Genomic DNA, 17560 nt, shown 5'->3' with positions numbered 1-17560 from the left:
AATGTTTTTAACTTTAAGAACTTCTTGCTGGTACAGCTCCTGCATACCAAGTTTAAAGCTTCCTCTTTCAAATTAAAAATACTTTTATATATAAACTACTTCATGTGTAACAACTTTTAAATGATTCATGCATTCATCAAGAATATACCATACATATAAATAGCTACCTCTGAGTTAAGATTTGCAGATATTTGTGATGTTATCAGTGTTGCACAGGAGACATGGTGGGATTCATTCATCATTAAAATATTGTACATTATATGAAACAATCTGAATCTGTCTCTGCTGTTCAGTTTTTAAATATTTAAGTATCAAATAAGTTTTTAACATGGTAACTAATGTATTCTGACATCTGGTGACCCTTGTATACTCTCAAGAAATGTAAATACTTTTTTTTTATTAATCAGGTCTAAGACACCTGACAATATCATTATCACACGTGAAATTCAAGTGGTGAACAACACATCAGCATGGTTTATCAACAGAAAACCAGCAACTCTGAAAACAGTAGAGGAACAGATCGCAGCCTTAAACATCCAGGTGGACAATTTGTGCCAGTTTCTTCCTCAGGTATGAAAGAATTTTGAGAGGTAATGCAGTTTCAGTCAGAGGGTTTTGTAGTTTATTTCCAAATCCTGCGTCATTTCAGCAATTTAATGGGACCACACAAAGGATGTGTGTGGGAACGTAGCCGTACTGGTGGGATCTTGAAAGAAGAAAGGAACTTTGTGGCCTTTAGGGTTTCTTAACTGGACAGTTTTGTACATGCTGTCTGTTCAGACTGAAAGGGAAGCTGCTGATGTTGTTTGGGTAGCAGTGCTATCAGTATTATCTCTCTGTCCTGCCACTAATGCTGCAACAAATCTGTAGGGAAATTTAGATAAATAAGGTCTTGAGATCTAGCACCATCTCTATGCCTTTAGATATGGTTCCTGCATCCCTGGTTCCTGCATCCCTGCCTTCCCCAGTCATTGTCTGCATGTGCTTTTCTTAGTTATATCCAGTCAGTTCCTCATCACTAGATCCTGTAATTGGCAAGCGAAGGCAAAGAGTTGTCTGGATTTCTCTCTCTGAGATCCAGGAAGTAGCCCTGTTAAATGATCTTGTAGTTGCAACAGAGACTGCTGCTAGAGCCTTCTTATCAACTCCAGTGGCTCAAACAGTTTCTTGAGCATAAGGTAGGACTGAAAGGTATACAGAATCAAATTTTGTAAAAAATAAAATTATCCTGATGGAAAATAGCTCATGAAGGAAGGAGAAGACTAGTGAATGTCAGATGCTGCTTTGATAGCTGAATCCATGCTTGGGAAGGTTAGGGTTTCTGTGCAGATAGCTATGTTGGGTCACAGTTACACCCTTAAAAAAAAATTTATGGTGGGTTGTTTCTGAAGACCTTTCCAGCTCATGGGGATCATGAGCCTAGCCAGTCATGCATTTATTATCCTCTTCAAGGAGAAATGCATTCATGAAGAAAGGCTGAAAAAAGTAAATTCTCTGAACTGAGCTGGCTCATTCAGAAAAATGATAGCCAGTTCAGAAACAATGAACTAATCTCTGTCCTCAACAGATGCCCTCAAGAGCTGCTGAAAAAGCCAAGAGCTAAGGTTTAAGCTCAAATCATGCCAGAACAGCTCCAGGAAAACCTTGTATGAAATTTTACAAATATTAAAGAGAGTTGGGTTGCCTTTTCCAGAGGTGGTTGTCCTATGCTTAATCATGTCAGAACTATCAAAGAACTGTATGTCAGGTGATGTTTGTGTGACTGTTTAAATCCAGTATTACCGTCCTACACTATTCCAACTAAAACTGTATTGTTAAAGCTCCTTTATTTTATAGGACAGAGTTGGAGAATTTGCAAGACTGAGTAAGGTTGAATTGCTTGAAGCCACTGAAAAATCCATTGGTCCTCCAGAAATGTACAAATTTCACTGTGAACTGAAAAACTTCAGAGAAAAAGAAAGAGAACTAGAGGTAAACATACACATTGTACAGACAGAGAATTTACATAATAAAATTTTATGTGAGTTCTTACATGCTGTTTGTTTATGAAGTTGTGGTAAGTAGATTTTGCCCAATAGCGCATATCTTCTCTCAGATCTCATTCATTCTCCAGCTTGCAAGCACTAAGACACATGGGTGCAAGTGTTCTGGACAGAGTATAACAGATGCCTTCTATCACATCCTCATAACTTTCCTGTGATTCTTTACTGGCAGTAACTGCTATCTGAACGTATCTTTTTTTGCCCTTTACGAGTTGTCAACTGTTAGGAGGTGTTCCTTTGCTTTTATCTTGCTTACCATAAATTATTTGGAAATATGGAATATATGGAAAAATATTCCATAAATTAAAAGACTTCTTTTTCCTGGTTTGGAATAGTCACATACTAAAAGAAAAGAAGATAATTGCAAGCAGTATGCTGCAACCTTGTTGCTGTCCTTTTGTTAGCATGCAGGATCTTTCCCTGACACTCACCTGTGCTATGAACTTACCAGCGGGCTGGCTTTGTAATCTCTACAGAGATGTTACTGCTGGGAATGGTGTCTTGGGAGCACTGTTCTGGGAACAGTGACTGTTGTTACCAGTGCAGGCCATTTTAATTCTTTGTTCTGCTGTTTCTTATATTTGTGCAAACGCATGCATTTCCATTCATATGTACTACAGTCAAATACCAACCTTAATATTTCTGTTACAGATCTGTACAAGACCTTTCAGAAGTATTTTTACAACTTGTATTTAGCAAAATCAGTCATGGTTGTTTAGAAACTTCTAGATTAATCAGTCCATGAGCTGTAGGGATGAAATTCTTTTTTTTATTTATTTATTTTAAAAGGTTTTATTCATGTTAAGATTCTGTGAAAACAAACTGAATTTAAACAGCAAAGTGTGTGATATAGTTACTTGAAAAAGCTGGACAGCTCTTCTGATTGGATTAAGAACCAGAACCACTTCTGTAATTACTGCTGTACTAAAATGTCGTCTGTAACGTTAAATTTCTGCATAGTTATTTGTAGAATCATGGAATTGTTTAGATTGGGAAAGACCTCTAAGATCATCTTTAGATGGTGCAGCCTTTAACCTGGCCCTGCCAAATCCACCATTAAACCACATCCCTAAGCACCACATCTACATGGTTTTCGAAGACCTCCAGGGATGGTGACTCAACCATTTCCCTGGGCAGCCTATTCCAATGCTTCACAGCCCTTTCAGCGAAGAAATTTTTCCTAATATCCAACCTAGACCTCCCCTGGTGCAACTTAAGGCCTTTTCCTCTTGTCTTACCACTTGGTGCTTAGGAGAAGGAGAGACCAACCCCCACCTTGCTATAGCCTTCTGTAAGGTAACTGTAGAGTGCGATAAGGTTTCCCCTGAGCCTCCTCTTCTGCAGGCTAAACAACCCCAACTCCCTCAGCTGCTCCTCGTAAAACTTGTTCTCTAGACCCTTTAGCAGCTTTGTTGCCCTCCTTTGGACACACTCTAGTACCTCGATGTCCTTCTTGTAGCAAGGGGTCCAAGTATGGATAATTTCTGAAAAGTGTTTTCATAGAGTAGATGCTGTAAATTATGAAATGTTTATTCTTACAGAATTTATGCAAAGACAAAAGTAACTCATTGGAGAAAATGAAACAGAGGGTTGAACGATACAAACAAGATGTCGAGAGATACCATGAACGCAAGCGCCATCTAGACCTAATTGAGATGCTTGAGAGAAAAAGACCTTGGGTGGTAAGTTTTAATTTTATTTTATTTTCAGTGTGTCTCTTACCTGACATGTTTTTCTTACAACTGCAATACTAAAACTATGTCATGTTGAAGGGATTTCTTAATCTTAAATTGGATTATCACATCTTTCTTCAAATGCTTTTCTGCTTTATAAGAAAAGATATTATAAAGAAAGAATTTTGACAGAGTAGCCTAAATAGATATATTTGTGATTATTTTTTTTATGTTTACAAGTGTGGTGATTAAATTACTAACTAGGAAAAAGTGGCTGTGTTGGTTTCAAACTGATGGGCAGCTAACTCAATCACACAGCTCTCTCACTCCTCCTAAAAACGAAAGGTGAAGAAAATATGGTGAAAAAAGGCTCATGGGTTGAGATAAGAACAGGGAGATCACTCACCATCACAGGCAAAGCAAACTCAGTGTAGAGAGATTAATGTAATTTATTGCCTGTTGCTAACAGACGAGAGCAGTGAGAAACTACAAGCAAACTAAAAATACTTTTCCTCCCTCTTCCTGAGCAACTCAGGGGAATGGGGGTTGTGGTCAGGACTTAACACTTTGTCTCTGCCACTCCTTCCTCCTCACTGTCTTCCCTGCTCCAGCCTGGTGTCCCTCCCACAGGATGCCGTCCTTCCTGAATTGATTTTATGTGGGCTTCCCACAGGCTGCAGTTCTTCAATAACCAATCCAATATGGGTCTGTACCATCAGGTCAGTCCTTCAGGAATTGACTGCTTCAGTATGGGCGGCAGCTCCCCCCAGCCCCCCTGCGCCTGCATGGGCTCCTCTCCACGGGCTGCAGCTCCGGCCCGGGGCCTGCTCCTGCGGGGGCTCTCCATGGGCCGCAGCCTCCTCCAGGCCACATCCACCTGCTCCACCGGGGGCCCCTCCACCCATGGTCTGCAGCGTGGAGATCTGCTCCGTGTGGGACCCATGGGCTGCAGGGGGACAGCCTGCTCCACCAGGGGCCTCTCCCTTCACAAGCCGCAGGGGAACTGCTGCTCTGCTGCACCTCCTGCCCTCTTTCTGCACTGTTTTTGGTGTCTGCAGGATTCTACAGCCCTCCCCCCCACATCCTGCTACCAAAGCCTTGTTACGTTAACCCAGTACAGGGGTAGATAGTGCAAAATGGATGGAGCTTGCAGGCCATCCCTTTTTTTTGTTGGTTTTGTGTTGTTTTAAAGCTCGGAATAATTCAGGGCTCCATAGATAGTGACTTGTTATTGTAGTGTATGGTGGAGGATTTGTGTGTGTGTGTTTTTTTTTCTTCCCAAAAGTTTTGTTCTTCCCTTCTCCCCTTCAGTTTACTTCAGTGTTATAGCTGTTCCTAGCTCTGATCCGTCTAACTTCTTCCTTTTCTTTCTCCTGAAGTTTTCTGTGGTTTCTTGCTCCTTAGCTTGAGGACTTCTGCCTAATTAATGCTCAAAGTATAGGTAGAAGGGGCTAACTTACTTTTTCCATGCTGATCCAAGATGGGTTTAAAGGCAAAGTTGTTGGTCATATCTTCTTCTACTTCCATTGTCTGTTACTTGAGAACCACTAAATGTGTGCCCTGTTCAGTGGGGATTGAATGATCTCTGTATCTTCTGCTCATAGTAATAACAGGAGGATTACTTAAGCAGTCACGCTAATACTAGTTTCTGAATGAGATTTTTCTCTTAAAACCTGTGTTCAATTACATAAAATGTTAAAGCAGTATAAAATACTGGAAAGGAAGACAGAAGTCTTTAATTATTTTACTTGCAACTTTTCCAAGGAATATGAAACTGTTCGTAAGCAGCACGAGGAAGTGAAACAAATCCGAGACCAGGCCAGGGAAGAACTGAAGAATCTGAAAGAAATGCAGTCTCCACTGATGAAAAAAATGCAAGAAATTGAAGGATCTTTTAAGAGTCTGGATAGGAAAATAAGATGTATGGTAGGTAATTTAAGTTCAGTTATAATATTCAGGTGTTCTTTGTTCAGATTTGCAAAGTGTAAGAGTAGCATCCTTCTTTCTAGTGTACCATAATATGTTTTAGAAGTTTTTCTGAAGTTCTCTTGCCCTTGGTTCTCACTGAGTTCTGCACATTGGTGTTCCACTAAAAGCAATAAAACTTAAGGATTGTGTTTCTTAATAAACCTTAAGTAGCCACTCTGAAGGTCCACTGTCTTTGTATTATGTGAGCAGGAACACTTGGTATCTTCAAAGAGCCTTCACAGTCTTCAGAGTTATCATGTTACAGTTTCCTGAAGTTAGGTAACAGTATTAAATTAGTCCTGTGTTTTCATCTGTTTTGTAGTTTCTTTGCAAAACTTACACCAAGTTGGAGAATTTGCAAACTGAGTATCTTAAGAAAATGTGGTCAGTTTGTGTAGTTAATTTAAGCTAACTTGCGACTTTTCTGGCCTAAGGGCTTTTTTCTAATGTTTAATCTACTTTCGTAAGTAGCGTATTTCTATATTTATCTTTTAGTATGCAGTAATCCTCCATCAGTTGTGAACATTATGCATTGAAGAATTTAAATGGATAGCCTGCCTATGCTTTACAGCTTGGTATCTGGCTTTGAATAGCTGTTCTCTCTACAGGTGTGGAAAATGTCAATAAAGGTACTGTAATTCCCTGCAGGACTTAACTATCATGTACTGTTCAGACTGCAGTAGTCATTGTATGCGTAGGCTGTAAAAATTTTTTGATGAATAATCAAAGTTATCTGATAACATGAGAATATTTACTGTAGTGAGTTCTATTTCAAGATAACTGTAATTCAAATCGGATAACTTGGTGTGGAGGTACCTGTGACACTGCTGTCGTGATGCAGCTTGTAGAATCAGCCTGAAACTTTACTTGTATATCATTTAGTGCACTGTGAGTTACTACACTCTCCATGTGCTTTCTCTGAAAGACAAAACAAATGGAAAACCCCAAAATTGCAACCAAGCAAAAAACCAGATTGTTGTTCACACCAGTACCACTTTTCAAAAATCTTACTAAGAACAGTTGTAGCCAGACTTGGATTCTGAGCTCTACAGTGCTGCAAGAGTTTATTATACTGTTATGAAAAATATACAAACTTCTTAAAGTTGGTTTTATTGAAGTGGTGCTTTTGGGTGTGGCTTTTTTGTTTATTTTTATTGTTTGTTGCTGTTGTTCTTTGTTTTTAAAAAGTAGGTGGTCTTCCTTAGAGGAAAGTTGATGGCTGGAAGCTTCAATTGATTTTCATAATGTGGAAAGGGCCTTTGTGCTTTGTTTTCACGGCTTAGTGTTATTGTGTTACGTTTTAGTCGTATCTCATTTTTAACTAATGTTATACTAATACTTATATATATATATATGTTTAGAACAAGAAGGAGTTCTGCTGCAAACTGCTGCTTCCACAGTTCCTAGAGGTATTGGTCTCTACTCATTTAGAAGTTACACTCTGTTTGTATCAGAAGCCTGTGGAAAAATAGTGAACATTTTAGCTTTGACTTGCAAAGAGTGTTCTTATATAGGCTGTTCACTACAGAACTGTAAAAGTGGAACTGGGGGAATGTGCTACCTGATTAACTCATACTCTTAATTGACTAACTCTTGAATCAACTTGTTTCTACTGAAACTAAACCTGTGGAGTGCTATACACTACACATTCACAAGGTTAGCTTTATTCTGAAGTCATGCTTCTTTTGGGCTCAGAGAATGTATTAGGTAGGTGCAGTTTGTTCTACAGAATTCCAGAAGCCAAAAAGATGCAAAGAAGGAGAGATGTGACATCTGAAGTAAATTACCTATAGAAGACTTACTGAGATATTCTAATATTGCTTTCCAGTTTCTTTTGAAGCAGGGTGTGTGCTGCTAGCACTGTCAGTAGTTTTAACCCAAGGCAAAACCTCAATGGCTTTAAGCACCATACCTTCAAATTACTTCAATTGCTAGTTCTTCAGAAACTCTTCACTTCTTTAAAGATGCTGCTTGAATTCATTATAGCTTAAAATTTAGTCCTTATAGATGCAAGAATTTGAGTATTTCAGTGATAATTATACTATCAGCCGGCATGAGTTGAGTGATTTTATTATGAAAGCAGTATAACTTTATTTGTGTAGAAGTTTTTTGTCTGTTTTTTTTAAGTAAACATTTAGTTGGGCATTAAGCGAAAGCAGTTTAGTGTTTGAAGTTGACTCTTTCAGACACAGTCCAGTAAGAATCTGACTATATCCAGGCCCTTCGGTCCAGGCTTATTTTTGTTATCAAATAACTGTAATCCTGACTACTTCTTGATCTTACTCTTGGCTTGAAGATAGGCATGTGAGAGCAAAAAAATCCCTCTTTGGTATGTTTTGTTTGCATTTTGTTGGCAGAAAGCCAGTCATGGTGTTACAGATTTCCCATAGTATGAAAGTAAAGGCAGTGCTAAATCTGGAAAGAAATTAAAGTACCCAGAGAGTGCATGACTATTTTTGTTGTTTCTGTGCTAAAACCCTTGTAAGTTTTTGGTTTGTGAGTAAAATTTTGTGCTTAGGGTGGGTGGGATGTGCAGATTCTGAAGAAAATAAATCTGCCCATCTTGGAGGAAGAGATTGATAAAATTGTGTGAGAGAATACTAGAATGGTTTCTGCTCCAGGCTCTTGGACCTTTGAAAAGTGTGGATTATGCAATGCAATTTGGGTAGTATTTCGTAGTATAAAGCAGAGTTTTTTGGTTGTACCGCAAAAACTTTAAACAAGATTATAGTTGTTAATCTATTCAGTAAGTTGGTACATATTACATTTTCAGTTATCGTATATTTATGATAATTGAAAAACTGGATTCCAGTTCTTTAATACTCTCCTGACTTTGAGACACTTCAGAATTTTTCTGTGAACATTTTGCATCAATTTCCCAGGAAAGGCTTTCTTGTTCATAGTGCCTGCCTGAGGTGTTTTCAGACAGCACCGTGGAGTCAGTACTGTATTGTGGTCAACTGCAGGACCAAGGCGCAGTGTTCCACCTAGTCTCTGTGCAAGCAACTGCAGAGTCAAGGCCTTTAAGTTGTGTTCACCTTTTATGTTGCGAGATGGAAAAGAATCTGCACAATTTTATTTTCTGTTCTCTGGGCATCTTAGCTTTTCAGTGTGATTTATTTTGTAGGAAGAAATTTCTTCAAGCTGGAGTGCTGTTTTTATTTCCCTGTCCGCACTGGAATTTACCCACAGGCTTCCCATCCTTCAGCCTCTTTGGTTTAGGGAAGGAGTTGAATTTGTACAGAAAGCACAGCATGCTTCCTCTGTATAATCATAATTCTATTTGATTATGCAACTTGCAATTAGTAGCTTTTTCTAACTACTTTTTCCAACTGAGAATCTTTTAAACCTGTTAATTTTAGCCACACCACAACTCAAGTCTTCTAATGTGGCAATGAGATAATGTGAGGAGTCTGAAGGTTGCTAAGTTCATTTCCTTTCCTCTCATTGCACTTCCTAGGTAGCCTCTTGAGACAAATGGGCCTTCACTGCTCCTATTCCTCTTGCTGTGACAAGTAACAGAGACAATTTGAAATTCGGGAAGGGTTGGGGGGTTGGGGAAAGAGATTGCCCAAATAAGTAACTGAGTCTCTTGTCATTGGAGGCTTTCAGGATTCAACTGGACATGTGCCTTAGTAACACGGTTTAGTAAGACCTGCTTTGAGCAAGGGATTGTACAGGGTGACTTGACTTCCAGGAGTTCCTACCAACCTGTATTGTTCTAAAGCTCTCTGGAATCTGGGAATAGAGAAAGAGTAGAGGCAATGGTGCCTGTATCAGCTGGATGTTCCTAAGTCCATGGGGCATGACGGGATTCACCTCAAAGCATTGAAGGATATTAGTAGGTGTTATAGCTGGACCCCTGTCAACAATTTATAAAAGGTCTTGAGAGTCTGGGGAGGTCCCTGCTGACTGGAAGCTAGCCACTGTTATACCCATCTACAAGAAGGGCATGAGAGAAGGCCCAGGAAAGTTACAGGCCTGTTAGTCTACCCTCAGTCCCTGGAAGAGTTATGAAGAAGATTGGCCTGGGTGTCATTGAAAGGCATATGAAGAACAAAGCTGTTATTGGGTGTAGACAAAATGGGTTCATGAAAGGAAAGCCCTACCTAGTAATTTGATCTCCTTCTATGATAAGGTCATTCAGTTGGTGGATGAAGGGAAGGGGGTGGGTGTAATCTTCCTGGATTTTAGTAAGGCCTTTGATACTATTCCTCACAGCATTCTTCTGGACAAATGGTCCAACTGTGAGTTGAACAGGTTCGTGCCACACTGGTGATGAACTGACTGAATGTCAGAGTTCAAAAGGCTGTAGTGAATGAGGCTGCTCTGTCAGCCGGTCACTAGTGGTGTTACCCAGGGCTCAGTTCTGGGGCCAGTCATGTCCAGCATTTTTATCAGTGATCCGCATGCAGGAGGTGAATGTATCCTTAGAATGTTTTCTGGTGGTAGTAAACTGTGAGGTGCTGTTGGCTCCCTGGAGGAACAACAGGCCTTACAGTGGGATCTGGATATGTTGGAGTGCTGCACAATCAGCAATGGCATGAAATACAACAAAGGTAAATGCTGGGTGCAGCACCTGGACTGGAGTAATACCTGTCACAAGCACAGACTGGGAGGTGAGTGGTGGGAGAGCAGCACAGCATGATCTGGGGCTGCTGGTCGACAGTGGGCTCAACATGAGCCAGCAATGTGCCCTGGCAGCCAGGAGGGCAAATTACATTTTGGGGTACCTTAAACATGACATAGCCACTAGGTCAAAAATGATGATTCTCCCACTATATTTAGCGTTGGTACAGCCTTACCTTGAGTATTGTGTGCTGTTCTGGGCTCCACAATATAAAAAGGATGTTAAGGTCCTTGAAAGCCTCAGGGGAGGGCAGCACAGCTAGTAAGAGGGCTGGAAGGCATGTCCTGTGAGGGGAGGTTGAGGACACTTAGCTTTTCTGGTCTGGAGAAAAGAAAGATGAGAGGCAACCTCATTGCTGTCCACAACTTCTGATGATGGGAAGCGGAGAGAGAGGTGCTGGTCTCTTCTCCCTGATAACCAGTGACAGAACATGTGGGAAAGCACAAAGCTGCACCAGGGGATGTTCAGACTGGATGTTAGGAAAAAGTTATTTACTTTGAGGGTGGTCAAACACTGGAACAGGCTTCCTAAAGAGGTGGTTGATGTCCCATGCTTGTCAGTGTTCAAGAGGTATTTGGACAGTGTTGTCGTTTATATGTTCTAACTTTTGCTTAGCCCTGAAGTAGTCTGGCAGTTGGACCTTATGATCCTTGTAAGTCCCTTTCTATCCTATCCTATTCATTAGTCAACAATTTCTCAGCTGTGTAGAATATAGCTTTAGCGCAGTGCACTTCAGAAGCAGGATGGCTATGACAAATGGTTTTTGCTGTCCTGTGCCTAAGAATTTAAGCCTTCCCTACAGTAAATTTGTCTCTAAGTAGAAACTTTGATTTATAAAGTCAATTTGGAAAAAGAGACAGTAACCTTTTCCAGTTTAAGGGTCTGAATGTAACTTTTTTTGTTTGTTTAAATCAAAGGTGGAGTTATTTTAATTAAGATCAGGTTAGGATGCTTCCTCTGTTGTGCCTGAGTTTGCAGATCCATAGCTGATCTTGCATGATTGTGAACAGATTGTATGCCAATATTCATTTCTGTACAAATTGCTGAAAATGTATCTGTTACAGATAGAAGTAAGAGTAATAATAAGATGATGAGCTTGTCTTTGTCAGTCATAAAAATTCACTTATAGCTTGATCTGTAAAAATCAGTCAAACTTGAAGGAATTTTCACTATCTACGTAACTAAGGATTTATTCCACATTTTATTACTGTCTAATTTAAATATGTTGTTGTATGCAGGCTGGTGAAATCAAGGAGGCTTCTCAAAAATGTAAACAAAAGAAAGATGCTTTGGAGATGAAAGATAAGCAAGTAAGAGTCTTGATGTTTGACTTTTTGGTGCTTTTTTGTTTAATACATTAATTTGGTACTGGCTGTGGCACATCCTGTGTACAGGTAGAATTCTACTCCTTAAATTCTGCAGTAAAACTTTTTTTTGTCTACTCTTCAGTCAGAGGTCAGGGAGACTTCTCTGCAAGCACTAGCAGCATTTTTATACTTCACTTCTAGTATACAATGAATCTTTGTGCCTTCTGGGCAGAACAGAATCTCCTGAGAATCAAATGCCTATTACTCGAACACGTACTGCTATTAGACAGTTGTATGATATATAAAATCAGTTACCTTGATGCAACAAACTTTTAGAATGGACTGTATGTATAAAATTTTGATTTTAGTTTAGGTTAAATGTTCTTAAATCTTAACAAAATCTTTTCAGCTTTTAAATTGTCATAGGGATATTAGAACTAGAACATACAGATGTAACCATGCATTAAAATTGTATTTAATACCCGTCTCAGTGATATACTAGTTATTTGTCATAATACTGCATACTAAACTCTCTTAATGTTGAAAATATTCAAAATTCTTAGATTGAAGAAATTAATCAAGCTTTCAGAATGAAAAAAGATGAAGAAATGGATAGACGAAAGAAAATAATAAGTGCTCATAAGATGATAGAGGAATGGAACGATGAACTCAGTACAGTGAACGACTGTGAGAATCTTCAGCCACAAATTGATGCTGTTAATACGGAACTGAAACATTTACAAGGAGAAAGGGCAAACATTGAGAGCGATATTAGTGATGTAACAACAGAGAAAAATAACCAAGAACGGGAAAAGAAAAGTAAGTTACTTGTTTTTCTTTGTTGATTTGTTTTAATTTTTTTAAGACTGTTCCTATAGCATCTGCTTGTTGTCCTGCTATAGTAAAATAATTTGAGACATTTACCTCAAGCCTCAAAGTTGTAGATGGCTACTTTAGTAGTCCTCTTGACCGTTTTATTAAAAGTAACAAAACAGTCTTTAAAAATAAGAACACTTAAATTCAAAAGTAGCAATTGACAGTAAAACTACTCTTACAAGAAGTTAGTTTCCCTTGATCCTTGAGTAAAGAAACTCGTTTGCTGGTTTTGTTTGTAAATGGAAGTGTGTATTTGGAGGATGAAGGGGGGAAAAAGTTTGTTTTGAAGATGTGTTGCTTAAAATGATCTCTATGGCAGTATATTAGCTATTGATGCTGGTTTGTCCTTTTTGGATGAACTTCAGCTAATGTTAATTTCAGTAAATTACTTTAAAGTGTCCTGGGGAAAGACCAAGTGACCTAGAGGAAGAGAGGCTGTCTATTTTATTTCAAGAGGCATAGAAGGTATTCAACCTCTGCTTCTCCTCAGTACCAAATACTTTCCTACACAGTCTACTGTCACATGTTCATTTTTCTGCAAACATGAAATATCGCTCAGAAATTTCATGTTGCTAGTCCCACTGTTTCCTTCCTCTTGGGGTATTATTGGTTCTAAATATAATAGTAGAACATGAATTGAAGAGAGATACTTTTAGGACTAAATTCTTATGTTCTTTAATATAAATAAATACTGTACTAACACATTTCATTATGCTTTGGATAATTATCATTTTATTCTAGAATCTAAGTTTGAGTAATTCTTAAAATTCCTTTAGAATAAGTAAATGGGATTTTGAATGTGGGAATAGAAACTCTAAATTCTTATATTCTCCCATCAGCCCTATACCTGTGGTAACATAGTCAATAAATATTGGAAAATACTGATTATAATGTGTTCTTACTATGGACTCTGTTTAAGAAACTGTCTTAAATCACAGGAATAATTGATCGCATTGGACAACTTAATAATATAATGAGTATGAAAGAAGAGACTCTTAAAGGGAAATCTCAAGATACACACTCTGCTCTTATGTGGCTAAGAAAGAACAAAGACAAGTTTAAAAGAACAGTTTGTGAGCCCATTATGCTTGTGGTAAGAAAATTTACATCTATATCACTAAACAATTTCTATTTATGCTTGCAAGACTTTGAGAATTAGTTCAGAACTTTCAAGACACCTTAAAATTAGCTGCCAATTGCATGCAGTATGTATTGGTACAGTGAACTGTGTATTTTTCATTCCTTATGTAGTGTAATGATATTCAATTTTGAGTAAGATGAGGTCATACCTTCCCTCTCCCTCCCCAGTAAGAAGTTCTTTCTTAAGGTGTGTGCTGCAGATTTCCTCAAAAGTACATCTAATTACTTAAACCTAAGTGGTTTCTTAAAAATATAGTGGTAGTTGCAACTGAGTGCCCCCCCTTAAAGCACAATCTGCTCAGCAAATATTTTGCCATATCACTGTGCTCCTCAGATGTTTTGTGGTGTGCTCTGCACAACCAGCTACAAGCACAGGAAAAGCCTACTCCTAGTATTTTCTCTTACTACCAGATATTCCAATTCTTTCTGGAAGATCACGTCAAATCAATTTTGCAGATACCTTAATATGATGGCCTTTGCTTTTACTTTAAGGCCTCATTAATACCTATAACATCCACTAATGTCTGAACTTGTATTGTAAGTTAGTCTCATTTACTTATAAATTTTAGTTTTCAAATTGGTAGTAAGTTTATCCAGCCTTTGGCTGTCTTGAGGTTATTAAATTGTGTGGTTCTGTGTAATTTTGTCTTCATTTATCACGGATATAATGTCTTAAATACTGGTGAGTTACTGCAGAATTCTAATATTAACATTTTATTCAGATATTAAAAGCTTCATTCATATTTTATCTTCTTTATTTTTTAACTTTTTTATTTAAGAATTCAAAGACAATCTTTGTCTTTCTGGGACTTCACAATTCTTTATTCATATTTGTCAAAGACAACTGCATGTGAATAATTTGTGAAGCATGGAGTTCTCTGTATTTGATTTGTTAGCCTAGTTGCTTCTAAACAGTATGGTATCTTAACTAGCGCTGGAACAGGGCCCCCAGACAAGAAGTGGTGGTGGCTGCAATTATTAGCTGGAGAGAAGGGGAAGGCAGTGTGTTAGAGACAGTGGCAACTCCAGGAATGCTCAAAACTAAACACAATGATGTGGGATAGCATAGGTTCCATCCAGAGAAAATTGATTGCAGAAAGATTAGGAATATGCTTTCAAGACATTTAAATATTTTCTTTGTTTTCATTAACTGTAGGCTTGGATATCATCTGAGTGCTGGGGTGGGAAGGGTTGTTAAGTTCAATTGTATTAAAACAGTCTCTTATCATTACTTTTCCTGATCTTTTTTTTTGTATGTGAGCAGATCAATTTGAAAGACACTAGACACGCTAAATATATTGAAAATCACATCTCGGCCAATGACATGAAGGCTTTCGTTTTTGAGAGTCAAGAAGATATGGAAGTGTTTCTTGTGGAGGCAAGTAGGCAGTAATTTTAGACGTTGATTGAATAATAATTAGGAGACATACTTTGGAGTCTACTACCCTTTTTGTGTTAGCTGCATAGAAGTACAATCCGTATTTATTGTACTTGAAGCATCCTTGCAAGCATCTGGATGCTTCAGCTAGTTTGGAATATGCCCATGATGAGAGGCATGAGGCTTTTTCTGCTCTTCCAAGCATGATTAAACTCAACATCTGGAACCTTTATTGGAAAAGGCATCCACTTGCTTGTGTGTTTGTGCCATGTTGGCTAGTAGACATCCGTCCACCTTTGCTGCTGGTTGCAGTAGCCCCTTTCATTAGGAGCATTCTCCTACAGACTTAAGTTGGGAAAGAAAGCGTGATATAAAGTTTGATTAGTTTTTCTTTCAAATTAATAGAGGGGTTTAGGATTGCAGGAAGGTACTGAGTCTGAGTTATTAAACATTGATAAGATCACTGCAGTAGCTAATACAGAATATTCAAAAATTCATATGTAATCTAGATTAAGTAATAAGTAAGATGTTTTTCAAAACCTATACCAACTGGAGGGATGCAGAAATATTAGGAACATATTTCTCTTTAGAAAAAGCTTTTGTCTTCCTTGACAATGTAATAATCACTGAAGAGGCAAAAAAGTACTGATGTAAGGAAATGACAAGAGCAGGAAGTTGATAATTAAGTACCAAGTATTTCCAGTGCCTCCTGACTAAAATGGCAAGAGGATATCTTTCTTGAAGATAGTAGTCCAAGCAACAAATCAGGCTTATTAGTTTTCTAATGCTGCTGTTTCCTGGAGCCATGGGGAAATTGTGCCCATTGAGAGCCAGATGGATGACGTAGGAGAAAAAAAAATCACAAGACAGGACACTAACTGTCATAGTGCTTCCTAGCTACTCTCCACAGGGTAGTTTGATTAATGACAAACTACTCTGCAGTTTTTGAAGACCTATTGGCTCTTCTCAGAAGCTAGTCATTTTTATGTGAGCTGTTTTTGTCTGAAGTTCTGGGCTGCTTTAGGTCGCTAAACTTATCTTTCATGTGTATACTCAAATCTTTTCTGCCCCATTAAGATCAGAGACTCTGTGGCCAGCGATCTGCCGTTATCTGTGTAAAACGGCCATGCAACCTGAAAGAGGGGTCTTTCTTAGTACATCCATACAGACTACCACCTAGCTTAGCTATTAAGATTCAGCACATGGCACTGGATTTGAATGCTTTTATTATAAATAATGTGTAGTATTTTTACATATAAAAATAAGCTTTTGGAGATCGTAGTCATTCTTGAACAGGAGGAGATTTTTGTAGGTTCTTTCATAGGTTTAAGTAGTTTAAAATAATTCTGAGTTAGTGAAATCCTTCTTAAGAATAATATGTGGTCTTCACATAGCAAATTTTTCTGTTCTTTTTAACCAAATAATGTGGTCTAATCTATATTTAGATACGTGATCATCAGAAATTAAGAGTGAATGCTGTGTGTGCACCTGCTGTATCATGTGCTGGAAACTTACCTTCAAGACCTATTGAAGAATTACAGTATGTATCAGATGGTATCAGTGGGAAAGGGTTTTAAATGTAGTGTTTTGGTGTCATTGCTATGTATTATGGTTTTTCCATGCAAATAAAATTCTTACCAATTCAATTTGGGATTAGTGGAACTTTTCTGACCCTTTAGTAAATTCAGCTTGCTTTTAATTCTTTTTTTAGTGATGCTTACTTTTTTTCTCCTCTTTAGTCAATATGGATTTTTTTCATATTTACGAGAGTTGTTTGATGCTCCACTTCCTGTGATGAGTTATCTTTGCTCCCAGTATCGTATTCATGATGTCCCTGTGGGAACAGAGAAGACCAGAAACATGATTGGAAAGGTGAGATGTACTAAATAGCACAAACACACCTGTCAGCCAAGAGTTTTACTTCAGGAATTCTTTGGCAAGCTAATGTGGATATAACAAAAAATGTTTTGTCCTTCTATTTGGAATTCACAAGCGAGAACAGTTCATGATATGCAAACAGTTCATGATACTGCAAGACATTTTAACAAATCCAATAAGCTTACTGCATTACTTTGCAGAAAGCTCAATGTCTTCCACCCGGGTGTTGTTCCAAGTCAGTTATATGAAGTTGTTCTTATTATAATAACTTCTACTTTAAGTGTCTGAAATATTGTGGTTAAAATTTTAATCAGTTAATAGTACATAACAGACCTGACCTGGAAAGAAAATGGGTGGGTGGGTGGAGAGTTGTGGTTTGTCCTGACCTCTTCCCCTTCCACCCCTGCAATGGGGTTTTAAAGCAATGATTAGGAAGGTGCTTCTTTCTTATTTTCTACATCTGATGTTCAGGTTCTGGCTGCCACAGCTCTGCAACTTCAGTCAGAATTGATATGATAAATAGGATAAAAAGGCTTCAGATTCAGAGTAATTTCCCTACCTTACTCTTACATAGTCTTCCAAGCTCATAATTACTGGATTGTAATGGGTAACATACATGACTGTTTTCAACTTTAATCCTTGTTCACTTATCTGTCCATGCTGGACTC

At 38.2% G+C, this 17560-nt stretch overlaps 1 protein-coding gene across 3 annotated transcripts in view; it reads left to right on the top strand.

The window, feature by feature from the left end:
• Positions 1–17560, top strand: part of SMC5 (structural maintenance of chromosomes 5) — a 61247-nt gene that overhangs the window by 3603 nt on the left and 40084 nt on the right. For 2 of the 3 annotated variants that reach the window (XR_005815093.1, XM_040540309.1), the window contains exons 4-14: positions 408–570; positions 1837–1971; positions 3584–3724; positions 5480–5641; positions 7045–7092; positions 11552–11623; positions 12184–12439; positions 13435–13589; positions 14901–15014; positions 16460–16554; positions 16754–16886. Coding sequence is in view for 2 of the 3 variants with exons in the window: in XM_040540309.1 (XP_040396243.1) it covers positions 408–570; positions 1837–1971; positions 3584–3724; positions 5480–5641; positions 7045–7092; positions 11552–11623; positions 12184–12439; positions 13435–13589; positions 14901–15014; positions 16460–16554; positions 16754–16886 (1474 nt within the window). In the remaining variant the exon portion in view is untranslated. The remainder of the gene's footprint in view (positions 1–407; positions 571–1836; positions 1972–3583; positions 3725–5479; positions 5642–7044; positions 7093–11551; positions 11624–12183; positions 12440–13434; positions 13590–14900; positions 15015–16459; positions 16555–16753; positions 16887–17560) is intronic. The other variant, XM_040540310.1, reaches the window with a different exon arrangement.

This window comes from Cygnus olor, chromosome Z (assembly GCF_009769625.2).
Source record: "Cygnus olor isolate bCygOlo1 chromosome Z, bCygOlo1.pri.v2, whole genome shotgun sequence".
Taxonomy (NCBI): Eukaryota; Metazoa; Chordata; class Aves; order Anseriformes; family Anatidae; genus Cygnus; species Cygnus olor.
Note: the sequence above shows the minus strand (reverse complement) of the source record. Positions and strands in the feature narration are given on the sequence as shown.